Source organism: Saccopteryx bilineata, chromosome 1, assembly GCF_036850765.1.
Source record: "Saccopteryx bilineata isolate mSacBil1 chromosome 1, mSacBil1_pri_phased_curated, whole genome shotgun sequence".
Classification (NCBI taxonomy): Eukaryota; Metazoa; Chordata; class Mammalia; order Chiroptera; family Emballonuridae; genus Saccopteryx; species Saccopteryx bilineata.
The window spans coordinates 402,635,913-402,652,447 of NC_089490.1; the positions used below are offsets into that span (position 1 = coordinate 402,635,913).

The following is a 16,535-nucleotide window of genomic DNA, read 5'->3' on the forward strand; positions in this document are numbered from 1 at the left end:
CGCAGACAGGAAGTAGATGTCCCACTCAGGTCCTGCCACTTACGCCTCTGAAATGAGCCGGTGCCAGCAGACAGACCTAGTAAATAAGGAGAGCTCTCCGCCACCGCTCCCCCCAGCTCCCCTCTGCCAACGCCCCCCTCCACTCCAGTGGGGCAGTCTTTTCCAGCTCATACATGCAGTCACATACTGTCCACCTGGCCTGGCGGTGGGGTCACAGCTCCTGGGGAGGGGCTCCCCGCCACAGCCTGCCCCACCGGCCGGCAATCGGGAGTGCCTGTCACCTCTTTGGATTCCGTGTTTTGCTAAGACAGCTCACAGAACTCCGAAAAGCACTTTACTTCCTGTACCAACCTATTAAGAGATATTGTACAGGGTACTAATGAACAACCAGGTGAAGAGATGAGTAAGACATGACCCGGAAGGGTCCAGAGCACAGGGGCTGCTGTCCCTGTGGAGTTTGTAATGTGCTGCCCTCTGTCCACCCAGAAGCTCTGACCCCCACAGCCCCATTAAGGAGGTGAAATGATTAAATCATGGCCGTTAATGGTGAGCTCAACTTCTAGCTCCTCTGCCCTCCTAGAAGGTTAGCTGAGGGCGTGGGGGGGCGGCTAGAAACTCCAGCCCTCTGATCACAGTGGGTTCCCCTGGCAACCAGCCCCCTCCTGAACTCTTCAGCATCCCCCAGCCACCAGTCCACTCGTTAGCATTCAGAAGGAACCACTAAAGAGATTGGATGGTGGGGGGGCAGGATATGGATTGGGGGCTTTAGGGCTGTTTCCAATGGACTGCAAGTGAACAGCCAACATACTTTTTCTTAAAATAAACTTTTTATGTGGAATAATTTTAGATTTACAGAAAAGTTACAAAGATTTTACAGGGAGTAGCTTCCTTCACTTATCTTTTCCCAGTGTTAACATGACCTTAGTACATTTATCAAAATGAAGTTAACGTTAGCATATTTTTTCCTGTACCCTTTGCATCCCTGTGTGATGTTTCCACTGGCAGACAGTGTTCGGAGTGGGGGCGCCAAGGGGCAGAGGACGTGGGGGCAGCCCCGGCCTTGCCTTCTCCCTGCAGCTGCTGTCTTCGAGTCCTGGCAGATCTCTCTGAGAAGTTTCTTATATATAAACTCCTCCCCTCCTCAGCACCCAGCTGGTCGGCCAACTTTGACGTCCCCATGGAGACAGCCCACGGTGCTCCCCTAGACTCTGTGGGCTCTGACGTCTGGAGCACGGAGGCACCGATGCCGACGAAGGAGACAGGCTGGGCCTCGTTCTCTGAGTTCACGTCGTCCCTGAGGTGAGCACGTGTGCGGCAGCCGGCACCCTCTCCCCGGGGGCTGGGGCGGTGCATGGGCTGTTGCGCCGCCCGTCGCCTCCACCACCTTCCCCGCTGAGTCTGGTGCCTTAAACAAGATGGAAACCACCACGGGGAGGTAGCCACATGGCTCGGAGCAGCAGGCACCACCTGGGCAGCTAGGGTCCAGGAGCCAGGCTGGGCGGACAGCAGGGCAGGACTGAGGAGAGCAGGCTGACGGCCCGTGTGGAACATGTGGAGCAGTGCGAGTGGTCTTTAGTAATGAGGACAGGGCTGTGTCTCGCGGTAGCTTGCCCAGGGCTGAGCAGGAAGAAGGGGCGCGATGGGTACGCTGTGTCTTGTTTGCATTCTCGATGACGGCAACCGGCCGTTTCGTAATTTTCCTAATATTGGCAGCGTTGGAGTATTAATCCTAGATTTCATGTCTTAGGCTTAGTTTGATTTGCAAAACGTTCTAGTTTGTCTGCTGGTAAGATGCGGGAGCAGTTGCCGGCGCAGACAGGCTGAAGAGCAGGCTGGAGCCCTCCCTCCTGCGGCCGCTCTCAGGGCAGTGAGGGCGGCTGCTCAGAGTCGGGGGCGGTGTGGAGAGCGTCTCCAAAGTACCACGACATGTGTCACCAGCTCTGCTTCGTACTGGAGTCAGGTTCCAACCCTGCATAGGAGCCCTTGGTGACTGCAAACAGGTTGAGGTCGCTCGTCCCCTCCCCCCGCACAGTGCTGTCCTTAGGCAGGTCACCGAGGGGGCCGGCCCTCCAGGCAGCTTGGTCCAGTGGAAGTCAGGGTTCTTGTGGAGACGATGCTGAGATGCTCCTGATACTGGGCAGGGTGCTGGGTGCTGCCCGGCCCTGGGGGCCTGGTGAGGGGCTCCAGGCTGACCTCTGTGACCCTGAGGAGGCCCCGGTCACTCCTGCTCAGGTGCACTGCTTACCGCCCACACCCACCCCGGGCCCCGGCCATCTTAACCAGCTGCTGGGTCTCCCCAGCGCAACAGCTGATTCACCGAGGTGCTTTTGTGAATACAGGGTGTCCTTGGGTTACAACACAGTCCTGTTCCTACAACAGTGATATAACCTGATTTTGGTGTAAGTCAAAACACACCCTAGCCTGTCACTTACCTGTCCAGTTGTAAAATCATAATCTAGGACATAAAAACAGAAAGCCATGGAAAAAGAAAAAGGAAAAGGACATAAATATATCGTACCGTGCAGCCAAGCCAGTTTGCCCGTGTAGTAAGTCCAATGCTGATGGTGTAAAGCTAAAACACTCACGTCCCAATTTTTTAAAGTTTTTATGGGAATGAGTGTCATAACTCAAAACATCATATGTTGAGACTGTCATAACCCGAGGACCCCTTATAATGGTGACAGAGGGTTACTTCCCATTGCTAACGTCTGGATTTTCTTTTTTCTAAAAGTACAAAAGAGTCTTTAAGGAGTAACTCTCCAGTGGAAATGGAGACCAGCACTGAACCGATGGACTCTCTGACGCCCAGTGTCTCGGCGCTGGCCGTGCAGCCGGAAGGTGGGTGTGGACAGCCCGTGCACGGTCTGCTCAAGCTTGCACGCACACGGAACACTTCTAGGTCTTCAAAGGGGTCTTTGCCTGCTTGGCAGGTTTAGAAAGCTTGTCTGCATGGCAGGTTTAGAAAGCTAGACTTGACTCTCAACTCTTGTGCTTAAGAGCTGCATGGAGCCAGGCAAGAGATGGTGGGCTCATGTCCTCAGAGCAGCTGGAGAAGAGGAATAGTGTGTTCGCTGTAGAACCACAGCGTGTTGCTTCTAAGAGCACGGGACCTGAGTTGTCAGTTGTTCAGTCCCATCCGTGTACCAAAGGAAGAGTGTCTTCGCCTATGCTACCTGGTAAATAGAGCCAGAGCCTGTGTGCGTTCCCAGCCCAGCTGCTCCTGTGCTTTTGCCCCTTGGAGGTGACTGCTGGAGCCTGTGTGTGTTTCTTTCACCTCTATGGACAGAGAAAATGGTCTGGGGTGTCCAGTGGTTGTCTTGTGCAGGACTCGGGGAGTGGGGGGAGCGAGGAGGTCAGTGACGGACTGTGAGGAGGACCAGCAGTGTGTGGGGGGGGAGAGGGAAGCCCTGAGAGAGAAGTGAGGATAGAGAGCACGGGAGCCAGGGGGCAGAGGACAGGAATAAAGCCGCCCACTATTGGTTTACTTCTCGCTGTGTTCACAGTGTGTACAGAGAACCTCACTTGAGCCCTCAGCGGTGCTGTGGGGAGCTTCACTTACCCCATTTTGTGGTTAAGGACATTCAGGCACAGATTAGCTGCCTTGCCTCAGGGCTGTGCTGCTGATGAGTGGTGAGGCTGGGCTTTGAGTTCAGGAATCTGACTTTGGGCCCCATGCTTACAACCTATAACCCGGTGGCTCCATGTTGTAGAAGAAGGAGCTCATCCACAAGGAACCACAAGTGACTAACTTGAACAAAGAAGAAGAGGACCCAATGCCTGACTGGTGGTGTTGCAATACATAGAGCATCAGCCTGGGACGCTGAGGTCCCAGGCTTGAAACTCTGAGGTCACCAGTTTGAGCAAGGGGTCACTGCTGTGTCTTGAGGCCCCCGGTAAAGGTACTTAGGAGAATCAGTCAGTGAGCAACTAAGGTGCCACACTGCTAGTTGATGCTTCTCATCTCTCTCCCTTCTCTCACTCTCTCACAAAAAAAAAAAAAAGACAAGGGCCCCAGTGGGACAAGTGAAAAAGAGAGGATGAGGGAGGCCAGGACAGTGGGTGAACTGAGTGTATGCTGTGGGCCAAACGGGGGCAGGGGGGGTTAGAATCGGTAGAGCCCTGCCCTGTGCTGTGGGCTGGAGAACAGCAGGAACCGCACTGCTGGGGGGAGCTGGGGGTGTGGGCGTGCTGTCCTGTGCTGAGCGGCCCCGGTGGAGCGTCTCTCCTGCGGGCATTGCTCGCAGCCTGTGCCCAAAAATTGGCCAGGCGACAGCAAGCAGAGCATCGCTTTTCTTCTTCAAGCAGCAGGTGACAGACACTTGGGGAGCATGGGCTTCACAGAAGAGGGGTCCCACCCGGGTCTTGTTCCATTTCGGTGTGGTGACCCTCAGCGGGGCGTTCTGTTGTGTTTCAGTGCCGGGCAGTGTGGCCATGGAAGCCAGCTCCGACGGGGAGGAGGACGCGGAGAGTGCAGACAAGGTAACTGAGACAGTGATGAATGGCGGCATGAAGGAGACCCTCAGCCTCACTGTAGATGCCAAGACAGAAACTGCGGTCTTCAAAAGGTAACCAGGGGCCACGTTGTCCCGCAGCTTCAGGTCGCTGGGAGGACGCTGGGGAGAAACCGCCAATAGTGACATCTTTCATTTGATCTGTGTGTGGATTCAGACATTAGTCTGACACCTTTCTAATGTCTCTGTTCAACTCAATAAATCTTAATGGAGAGATGAAGAGTTTGGATCCCTAAGTGTGCTCTACCCTCCCTTCCCCCTCCCTCACTCCCCTTCCGGTCCCCAGCCCCTCCCACCTTTTCTGGGTAGTATTTAGAAGTCTATCAGTTTCAAAATACATGAGTATTAAAATGGACAACTCTTGAGTCATAGTAGAAATTGACTTGTATACCGGCTACAGAAATCAAAGGCTCAGTATCCTGCTGATCACTTTCTTCAGACGTCATGCAGTCATTCGAGTTCAGTAGCAAAATGGTAGCTTTACAAGAAGTGTAAAAAGCTTGTATCAGAACTTACAGACTATAGTTAAATCATACTTAGAGCTCTGGTCTCCGTATCACACGGACCCTGCCTTCAGCATTCGTTGGGAATGCTGCTCTGCTCACTGTAAAGGCACCGCAAAGCAAGAATGTCACGAAAGAGAAAAGTGAATGGTAGGCTCATTGCACGTGTGGGCATAGATACACAAAACTTAAGAACTGGCAAACCCAATCCAGCAGTGTTTGAAGTCATGGCCAAGGATGTATGTCATGAATTGAGGATACTGTAACATTGTAAAAAGTATTAAAGGTAAGTCACAGATAAATAAAAAGATTTTTTTAAAAAGCCATATGGGCCTTCGGTAAATGGAGAGAAGGATTTGATAAAAATTGAGGCCATTCAGGACTTTTTATCCGACTGGGCGTAGAAAGTGGCCGCCCGAGACTGGTAAGTGTCTCCTGAGCACACACAGCGGGCGGCCTCCTTCCCAGGGAGCATGAGGACTGTGCCCGGAGGCGGGCCCGGCGCTGAGACTCCCGTGCGGCTTCCTCCACACTGCGCTGCCAGTCTGAGCACATGCAGCATAAAATACAAATGCATGGAAGGCACAAAGATTTGAAAGAAATAAAGTGATTATTGTTTGTTTATAGATTATGATTTTCCACATAAAAATTTCTAATTGAGTTTATAGACAAACAGTAGATACACATGAATCAGTCACATCCTGTGACCCAATACAAGATGTTCTGGGTGTGTCTCTTTGTTTAATTAAAACTTAAACCTTTTCTATAAGATACCTAAGATTGAAAGATGTAATAAAGGCCTAAATCAGGGGTCGGGAACCTATGGCTCATAAGCCAGATGTGGCTCTTTTGATGGCTGCATCTGGCTCACAGACAAATCTTTATTTAAAAAAATAATAATGTTAAAAATATAAAACATTCTCATGTATTACAATCCATTCATTTCCTACCGCTCATGTTCATGGTTGCGGGTGGCTGGAGCCAATCACAGCTGTCCTCCGGGACAACACCAAATTTTTATTGGATAATGCATAACGTACACAGGTCATTGTATGGCTCTCACGGAATTACATTTTAAAATATGTGGCGTTCGTGGCTCAGCCAAACAGGTTCTTGACCCCTGGCCTAAATAAATTGGGAGCTATGCCATGTTTGTTAACAGGAAGATGTCTCTGGCATTTTGGTTAAAATTAATCTAGAAGATGAATGTATTTCTCATGAATTCCCAGTGGAGTTTTCCATGGAAATTGAGAAGTTGATTGTAAGATTCGTGAAGACCAGAGAGAGCTGTGCATAGCCAAGGGCATTCTGTAGAATAAAGTGGGGGCTTCACCAGATGAGGCATCAAGGCTACTTACAGAGCAGAATAAGCCTGCCAGAATCCATGAGCAGGCTGACCCTGAACGCTACATCGCTGAGACGGCAGGCCCTGGGCCAGAGCCTGTGCACTCCCTGACCCCCAATACGCACATCGCTGAGATGGCGCAACCCTGGGCCAGAGTCTGTGTGCTCCCTGACCCCCGATACACACATCGCTGAGATGGCGCAGCCCTGGGCCAGAGTCCGTGCGCTCCCTGACCCCCGATACTCACATCGCTGAGATGGCGCAACCCTGGGCCAGAGTCCATGCACTCCCTGACCCCCGATACTCACATCGCTGAGATGGCGCAACCCTGGGCCAGAGTCCGTGTGCTCCCTGGCCCCCGATACGCACATCGCTGAGATGGCGCAACCCTGGGCCAGAGTCCATGCACTCCCTGACCCCCGATACTCACATCGCTGAGATGGCGCAACCCTGGGCCAGAGTCCGTGCGCTCCCTGACCCCCGATACTCACATCGCTGAGATGGCGCAACCCTGGGCCAGAGTCCCTGTGCTCCCTGACCCCCGATACGCACATCGTTGAGATGGCGCAGCCCTGGGCCAGAGTCCGTGCACTCCCTGGCCCCCGATACATCGCTGAGATGGCGCAACCCTGGGCCAGAGTCCATGCGCTCCCTGACCCCGGACGCTCACACCTTAGAGTGAATACATTACAGTCCAATAAGGAAAAATGGACTCATAAATAGTGATTATCCATTTTTAGGGAAAATTAAGATCTCAACACAAATAGGAAAGGCACAAGAACGACCTTCAGAAGAAAATATACATGAGAGAGTATCTTCAGAATTTGGAGGTAAAGGACTTTTTAACCATAAAATAAGCCAAACTATAGAGGAAAAGATTGACAAATTTGACTTTATTTAGTATCTAATATTCCAATTGGTGGGATAAATTGGAAAGGCAAGCCGTAGCCAACAAATATTCAGTGGTAGGATAAAGGAAGGGTCTAATGTAAGAAAGTGACAGTCTAATAATTTTTGAAATGGACAAAGGGTACAAGGAAGCCATTGTCTGCGGAGGAAAGCGAAGCCTACCCAGGGCAGAGCGGCCACAGGCCAGCGGGACCAGGTCCGTGGGGCAGCGTGCTGTCCCCTCACCTTTCCCCGCTCGTTCCGGGATAAGGCATCGCAGAAAATAGGACCAACGCACACACTGCCTCAGTCTCTGAGGCAATGGAATCTCAATCCGAAGCCAGGTAAGGCTAGTTAGAGAAAATGATCCACTGGTGTCCCTTACAAGCAAACTGAGTGTGGAAACCCTGTGTGCAGTTTTTGCTGACTGACTCCAACAGCACACAGCAGTGACTGTACTGATCAGAGCCATCCCTGGAGTCCAGGGACAGGCCAGCCTCAGGCGGGCAGTGTGACACACCACATGCGGATAGGCCAAGAGGACGTCATGGGACACTTCAGACGAAGCTGTTGAGAGTCCTTACCTATATGTGATTAAAAGTCTGAGCAAAGCAGGGACAGACGTGAACTTACCTTAGTAAAAGTTAAATACCAAATACTGCAACAGAAACTACGTAATGAGGAAGTGTTACAGCTGCGTTCGCTCTGAGGACCAGACGAGGATGCCCATCGTCACCACCACTGCACGCACAGTCCTGGGCGAGGGTCGGGGCAGGAAAGGGAAACAGGTGTAGGTAGGGTTAGATGGGATGTCGTAAAACTGTTATTTGCAGATTATAAGGATCGATGACTATCTAATAAAAGTTCAGCAGAGCCCCTGGATACAAGATCAGTTTTAAAAGTCAGTACTCTATATCAGTAACAAGCAGTAATAAAAGGCAAAGGCCCAATCCCCAGGTACATCAAACATCCGGCCATGGGAGGCCGCCCTCCCTACCCCACCGCAGGCCAGCTTGGCCACAGAGATGCCCGCCGCATCCAGTTTATCTGTAATGCAATTCCAATCAAAATTTCAGTTGGAGTTTTAAAAGGCATTTGATAAACTTACTCGAAAATATCTGTGGAGTAATGAAAGGTCCCAAACTGCTTCGAGAGCCGTAAGAAAGGTGAGATGAGACTTGCCCTGGCAGACTCAGTGGGCGGTGTAGCACACAGTGAGCTCCAGTGTGATGGGGAGAGCCCAGGGACAGCAGGCATGGCGTGGGGGGGGGGGGGGGCTGGTGAAAACAGGGAGCTCCCCGCCCCTGCGCCTGCCCCTGCCCCTGTCCTCCTTGGAAGGCGGTCTCTGCAGGGTGGAGGCCAGTGGGGGACCTGAGCCCGCATGGTGCTTTGCCAGGCCAGGCTCTGTCTCGGTGTCTCCTGTGTGCTGTTAAGTCTCCTGGTAGTCAGAAGAAAGTGCAGGGTAGCTTTCTGGCTTGTGGAAGAAAAGGACTTTCTTTTTAAAAACAAAACTTTCAAAAGTATAAACTAGGGTAGACTTGGACTGCACCAAAGTTCAGAATTTCTAGCCGATCAAGTATAATAGTTCAGAGGCAGATGGGAAATGGAGGGATCAAGTTTACAGTATCTCAATGAGAAACTAACATTTACAATTCAGTCTCTATAAGTCAGTGAGGAAAAGATAAGAAGCCTAAGTCAGGAAGTGGACAAGAGGTCCCAGGCAGTTTATAGGTAAGGAAAGACAGAAGGGCTGGAGAGAGAAGAGATGCTGAGAGCGGGTTGGTCATCCGGCACGGCAGCCCAGCAGGAAGCAGGCGGTGCTCAGTGCTGCTGGGGTCACGAGCTGGCCTCCCTGTGGGCAGCCAGACGCCCGGGTAGTTGTTCCCTGGCCCTGTGCAGTGTCGGGAGTTGCCCTGTTGTCCACAGAGGCATGGGGGTGGAGGCTCGTTTGGCACTAGGTGCTGTGAGAAGAAGGTAGAACTGAAAGTACACGCCATGGGGAACTGCCAGCAGGGACAAGTGTGCCTTCCCAAGTGTGCTCATCACAGGACGCAGTGACGTGGACCACCCAGTGCCACTTGTGTGACTCAGCATACACATACACGTCTGTGCCAACTGCATTTTATAGGAGTGATATACAAGAGTAGCGTTACAGTTGTGAGTACACGGAAGTTTATTGTGTTTTTAATAACTACTGTGGTGTTTTCCATACGAACAACTTGAAGCCTACTTTTGACTTGTGCTTACGTGTGAGATGTCTGGGGTTGGTGCATCTGTGGGTGGGGAGTGGAGAGGGAGCAGAGGAGCGATGAACCAGGCAGCTCATGACAACAGGTCTTTAGATTTTTAGCTTATTTTCCTCCAATTGCCTGGGCCCATTTGAAAGCCACCTGAGAAATCCTTAAACTAGGCTGTTCACAAGCCGGTCCCGGGGAGCCCAGCTCTGAGAGTGAAGGACTTTCCCAAAGGGAATCTCCATCCAGTCCCTTTAGCTCACTGCCGTCTTGATTATGTCAAGATGGAAGTCCAGACAGTATAGGTGGAAGTTTGGAATTTTAGCCCACAAAAGCTGAAAGCATTTGCTACTTGTCTTTCTCCACCAAGAGCCATCTGGGGAGGAAGAACTCGCCCGTTCCTGTTCCACCACTACCACCACCACGACCACCCCTACCCTCACCCCCGTCCCTTTCTGCCTGTCCTGGCTGCAGGTCTTGGCGCTCTTCCTCCAGGGTTTTTTGTGCTTCTCCCTCGTGGTTGAAGGGCAACTCGAGAAGTTCAGGCCTGATTCAGGCGCTCTTCCTCCAGGGTTTTTTGTGCTTCTCCCTCGTGGTTGGAGGGCAACTCGAGAAGTTCAGGCCTGATTCAGGCGCCATGGAACCTCACACGGCCTCGGCCGGCAAGCTGATGGGGGTCTGTCCTATTGTCAGTGTAAATGGTGGGCTTGCCCCGGAAGCAAAATGCTTAACTAAAGATTCATTCCTTCGAACAGGTTCATTTGACACCTTCATCGAGTCTGCAGATTTGCTATGCGCAGTCGTGGACATATTAACCCCACCCCCATTATAGGAGTGTTCTGAAACTCTTGTACATTTCTTTTCTGTTTTGCACACTTGGCGTCAGAGTGTTGAAATCCTATCGGTATGTAAGTCACGGGGTCCGTCCTCTGTCGACACCAGCTGCATCACATCGTCCCTTTCAGTTCCCTCCTGCGTGGCCCTTTCCTCCTGTGTTCCCCAGTCACTGTCTGTGGCCGTGTCCCTCACCTGAGCATGCTCAGCCCCAGGGCTTTGACTCCATGGCAGCCATGACTTCAGAGCCATTGCATGTTCCCTCATCCTCTAGCAGCGCCGGCGCCTCAGGTCTAACGCCGCCTCTCGTCCTCTTTGCTGCAGCGAGGAAGGAAAACTGTCTACCTCTCAAGATGCTGCTTGTAAAGATGTGGAGGACAGCCCCGAGCCTGCCGAGGCCAAGTCTGCGGCTCCCCGGGCGCCCAGCAGCAGTCCCGAGCAGAGGTAATGCCTGCCCCGCAGGTCTGCCCAACCGCTGGGAGGGAAGTTGGTGTCTGGGGTGGGGGGGGGCAGGAAGAAAGAGTCATCACAGCTGTCCTCCAGCGTCCGGTGACTCCCTCAGCTCAGGGACACTTCCTCAGTCTGTGTGGAACCAGGGCGCCTGAGCTCAGAAGTCAGTTTGTCCCCTTACCCAGAGGCCGAGAGCTGGCCGTTCGGGAGATAACGCAGCATCACTTGCTCTTTAAGAAATCATCAGGAACAGAGGGTCTCTGTGCTGGCTTCACTCACTCCCTTCCCCCCATTGGTTTGGGGGGAGCATTAATTCGTTTCACGTAGCTGTTCCATTTTTAGTCACGTACCCATTGAGTGCTTCTCGTAGGTGCCCTGACCTGGGGTTGGACCTGCAGCTTCTGGTACACTGGGTCAGCACTTACCCACTGAGCACCTGGCCAGGGCCACCCACCGCATGTGTGATGAGGTGCGGAGTTGAGACTGACTGAGTCCCTCTAGGGTGGGGTTCCCTGGGCCGTGACAGCCAATTCTCATGGGCCCTGCGGAGTCTGCCGCCCCCAGGCACAGGCGGCTCCCGGTGCCCGTGTGGCTCAGGGAGAGCTTTCCTGGGGGCCTTGCACACGTGGAGCTGAACTCCCCGCGCACAACGATCACCTGTTTGGTTTACTCTGAGTGTGCACATCCCACTCCCAGGGGCTTCCCTTCAGAGCTGGGGCTGAAGGGCCGGTGCCACCGCACAGCCAGCAGGCTGGGCACTCCCTCCAGAACACGAGAACTTGTCCTGGGACCACAGCATTTCCCAGACGTTTTTGGATTAAGTATTTCTCCATCTGAATATTCCTTCCTTAAGGAGTAAAAGAATCTTTAAAGTCATTAGCTGTACTTCTCTCGTGACCAGGCCCCTCCCCCATACTTCTCCCATGACCAGGCCCCTCCCCCAGAATCTTCAGGCACTTTAGGGGCAGCGTGACCAGCAGGGGGCATGGCGCTCGTCCCTGGGCAGCAAACCTCCGTCATCGCAGCAGACCGCCTTTGCTTCTTTCCCGAAAGTTATAGCCAGAACAAATGTGATTTTTAAATTAGATAAATATTTTACATATAAAGGGAATTACAAAAACTGTTTGGACACATTGGCTCTGGTGAAGACTCTTGGGGGAAGAGGCGGGGTGATTCCCGCATTGAGGGGTCCAGCCCCAGCTGTGCTTCTCAGGGTTTGGGCCAGTTGCTTCTCCTGCCAGGCTTTCCAATGTTTTCTGTAAATATCCATCGTTGGTCTGATTCCGAATCAGTTGTCATCTCCCTGATTTCTGCCTATAAGTCCCCTAGATTCTGGGACCTGCCTAGAAGGGAGGCTGACCCATGTCTGTCCCAGTGAGAAAGTTGCTTTGGGAGCCTGGTCTCAGCTGCTCTGATTTAAGAGCAGGGAGCAAGCTTAAACCACTAGCCAAGCCGGCCGTGCGCCTGGCAGCAAGGAGGCCATGGCTGCATTTCCTTGGCCTCGAGCACAGCACTGTTCACCTTGGGGCACCCAGCTGCTGCTCCCTGCCAAGAACCGGCTGGTCTGAAAAGCCCTGCCCCCAGTCTGCAAGGCTGCGGTGGTGGAAGAAAAGTGGGGGGCCTGAGGGAGGAGCGGGTCACCTGTGTCCACGTGTTTGTCCCCCGTCCGTCCTGCACATGGCTCAGTGTGGCAGCCGCTGGTCTAGGCTGAGGAGGAGGCAGGAGAACAGACAGACAACAAGGACATGCAGAAGAGGTACAAAGGGGAAGCACTAGGGCTGGCGGAGGAGCAGGTGTCCCGTTAGGTAGGGCAGTGGGGCAGGGCCCTGAGAAGGTGACGCTGGAGCGTCGGCTCATCTGCCGCCCTGGTGCTCGGTGCCCGGCAGCGGAGCTTACAGTGCAGCTTGGAATGCTCTTCGGCCAGAGTTTCTGAAGCTCTAGATGCGTTCACTTAGGAAGGGTTTTGTTTCATTGCTCCTGAGTGCGAAGCTAGTGCAAGGCATCGCGGGAACAGTGTTCCGACAGCCCCTCTCCAGCTGTGGGGAGCTGAGTGACGCCAGTTTTCCGCCTCGTCTCTAAGTGCCTCAGATGTCTGTCTCGCCCCACAGGACTGACCAGCCCAGTGTGCCAGGTGACACATCCGTGAACGGCCCTGTATGATGAGTGAGCACTGCTGACTGAGGAACTGCAGGCCACCACCACCCAGGGCCCTGGGGCTCCAGCCGGGGCCGCCTCGCGCCCTCGCTGCCCTCACTCTGCGCGGGATCAGGACCAGCAACCTTTCTACTCTAGATGCTAGGACATTGTACAGAGAAGTTCAGACGTGTACAAATATTGCACATTGACAAATACCAAGAATTTTTGCGTATGTTTATATTGTATTGTTCTAAATAATGGGTAGCCTGTGAAATACGGTCTCGCCACCCATGGAATAATAGTAGTCATACTAGAGTTCAGATGGCTGTAAGAATAGTTTTATAAAAGTGAATACACAGAGCTATTGTATTTGAAACATAACTATTTGACAAATATTAGTGTGACCAAAGTATTAGGCAGTTTTCATACATTTTTCACCTTGTACAAAATTCTCAATTCATTTTCCTTCCAAGCTGTCAAGGAGCAGCGGGGTTGAACGCCCCTGAAGTGTTATTTTGGTTCTGACTTACAAAAGTGATTTGGAATAAGGAATATTTGGTGTTCTTTTATAACCAGTTTTTGATTGGTAACTGTTTTCTGTATTGTTTAAAATGGATCAAAAAATGTAAGTCTATTGGTAGAGATTAAGTATTTATTGCTACAACTTAGTTGATAAATTGATGTTATTGTAAAGCCATATGTTCTGTTAAAGTCTTGTTTGCTTGAAATGACCCCTCCAGGTGAAACACTAGACTGTTTGGAGTGTACATGGCTTGTGGTTTGGGTTTTGTTTTCCGTTTTTGTTTTTTGTTTTATTTCGGTAGTTCATCTGCCTTTTAACCCATTCACCAAAATTCCTCGTTAACAGGCCTCACCAACGAACATTTCAGAGCAATCTGCATATTTAACATACCTAAATTATGTTAGGCCAGTCAGTTGGGAAAATGCTCGTGCTGCTAATGGAATTAGAGTGCGTCCATTTTACAGGCTAGTGTTCTCATTAGAGACCAGATTCCGGCACCTCCGCATGTTAATCGTTCTCCTGTACCTTGTGAGGTTTTCACTCGTAAATTCTCAACCAGTCTATTTTTTTTAGAACTGGTTTCTGTGTATATATATAGTGATTATGGATACTAATTCAATGTAATTTATAATTTTCTATGTCAATATAAAAGTACATCACAGCCTTCTCAAACAGCTGAAGCAATATGTTGTATATTGCGTCCCTGCGTCTGGTGAAAGGGTTAAATGACTTCACCTCTTACAATTTTAGATGCAAATCAGTTTTTCATTTCTGTAATAGAAAATTATTCACCTATTTTTACATCGTTTGTTTTTCCTGACCAGTATTTAAAACCAAAAGGATATTCTGAAAAATGGCCAACGATTTTTTTAGAAATAGCATCCCAAGCAGCGTGCCTAAACATTACATTGCATATGGAAATAAAAGATTCAAATGTCTGATGCCTTATTTCTCATCGACTTCTCCACGGTAAAGGGTGTAGAAAGTTCACAAGGTTTACCGAGGTTGAGGACTGGAGTCAGCAGTGCGCAGGGCGCCGGGGCCCTCCCTGCTTTGGGCCCCCAGGGGACTGCCCTTGCGGGCCCTCTGGGACCTCGTGCCGCCGGAGGACAGGGCTCCTGTCACTGGTCTCAAGGATGCCGACTTACATGGCACAGGACCTCAGGGACTGCTGACGATGGGCACGCTCTTGTCTTTCCCAGTGGAGAGCTTTGCCTGTGACACCAGGGCGTGGCTCCAGGGCGGCACGTCTGCCTGGTACAGTTTGGATTGGGTTGGCCTCTCCGTCTCACCCATGGTAACAATGTCTTGTTTGACGCTCCTACTGCCGAGGAAAGAGCATTGGGATTTTCTTTGGGGTAGTGTTTTGTGTTGCTCGTCTTACGTGGTAGGAAGGACGTGTGGGTGGCGAGAATGGAGCCCACTGGCAGTTGGTGGGTGCCAGCCCAAGGGCCAGAGCGAGGACACTTGTGGAGTTTCTGCTTTACTTTCTGTGGGTGGCCGTGATGAGCCGCGAGATTCACAGAGGTCTCCAGTACAATATCTGTATTAAAAATAACAGCAAAAATAAAGCCTGCTTTCTCTTATTTCTAGAAACCTTCTCTTGTGCCTTGCGTGGGCGTGGGGGCTATAATGAGAGCACTGCTGTTGACTTGTAGTGGATCCTGGCATGAGCCCTTAAGCTGCGCACAGACCCTGGACAAGAAGGCTGAACGGGGCTGAGGCTGTGCCGTCCGCCGGACCAGGGGCTTACCCTGCCTGCTGCGGGGACCCACACGCTGGGACGGCCCGTGCCTGCCCTGTGGGTGCGCAGCGTGAGCTGCTCCGTGCCGCCAGTGTTCTAAGTTGACTTCTTCACAGCAGCTTCTGGAGATGGCCACCTAACTTGACATGCAGAAGAGGGACTAAGTGGTTTTGTCCAAGGCTGCCCAGTCAGCCAGTGACAGTTGGAAGATTGAGTATAACACACCTAATGCGTAATAGGACAGTGCTCAACTGTGTCGGTGCTCTCGGTGTTAGCACACCCGATCGAATCCTGGTGTTTTCACCTTAGAGTTTTGATGATTGGATGAGTGAGTAGAGGTGAGTGTATCAAGTCTGTGCTCTCCAGTACATCAAAACATCAGGGCCGTTGCTCTACACAAAGACGGATGGGTGGCATACAAAACAGCGATGTATATGTGAGAATTACCTTTGATGAGCTTATAGGAGTAGAGTTTTGAGTGACTTGGGGGACTTCCCTTACTCTCGAGTGACCCAGCCCCCAACTGGCTGTACTCATGATACATTGCACAGTTCTCACAGCCTATAGACCCAAAAAGATGTACTGTATGGCCCTTTCAGAAAAAGTTTGCCAACCTCCAAGTCAACACGGAAGAGCATCCAGAAGTAGACGCCTGCATGGTCAGCAAATTTTCAACATCGCCCCATGATTGCGCAGGGAGAGGAAAGGAGAGCTGCCGGCCGGTGGATTACGTCTGTGGGAAGAAGTGGATCTTGACTCCGACCATGCACGGTATACTAAAATCACAAGTCTAAACTAAGCAAGAGTCTAAAGCTTCTAGAAGGGGGAAAAAAAAGTCTAAATAGCTTTAGAATGGGCAAAGTTTTCCTAGAACGCCAATTCCAAATCACAGAAGAAAAAAATCCAAAAAATTCCATCAAAATTAAATGTTTCTGCTCTTCAAAATGAACAGTGTGGCCGTGGCCTGCCAGGAGAAAGTTATCTGTGAGTCCTGACAAAGGACTCAGACCTTGGAAGTAGAAAAATGCAAGTAAAAAATGAGGTGAAAACCCCAGTTCAACAAATGGGCCAGAGACTGGAACAGGACATCACAAGGAAGATGTACGCAAGTGGCCAATAAGAACATGAAAGTTGTTTAGTGTCAGTCACTAGGGAATGCTAATTAAAATCACAAGAAGGGCATGGCCTGAGGTGGTGGTGCAGCTGATAAGGCGTCCACCTGGAGCACTGAGGTCGCCAGTTCAAAACCCTGGGCTTGCCCGGTCAAGGCACATATTACAGGTTGATGTTTCCTACTCTCTTCCCACCCCTTTCTCTTTCCTCTTTAAAATTAATAAATAAAATCAGGAAAAGATACCATGTTCCAT

General features: G+C 51.2%; 1 protein-coding gene across 6 annotated transcripts in view; it reads left to right on the top strand.

Moving 5' to 3' along the window:
* Window positions 1-14,362, top strand: part of PPP6R3 (protein phosphatase 6 regulatory subunit 3) — a 138,923-nt gene extending 124,561 nt beyond the window's left edge. For all 6 annotated transcript variants that reach the window (XM_066252256.1, XM_066252257.1, XM_066252258.1 and 3 more), the window contains 5 exons: window positions 1,146-1,299; window positions 2,732-2,838; window positions 4,415-4,565; window positions 10,640-10,759; window positions 12,874-14,362. In XM_066252256.1, coding sequence (XP_066108353.1) covers window positions 1,146-1,299; window positions 2,732-2,838; window positions 4,415-4,565; window positions 10,640-10,759; window positions 12,874-12,925 — 584 coding nt within the window. In that variant the 3' untranslated portion in view covers window positions 12,926-14,362. The remainder of the gene's footprint in view (window positions 1-1,145; window positions 1,300-2,731; window positions 2,839-4,414; window positions 4,566-10,639; window positions 10,760-12,873) is intronic.
* Window positions 14,363-16,535: the final 2,173 nt, after the last annotated feature.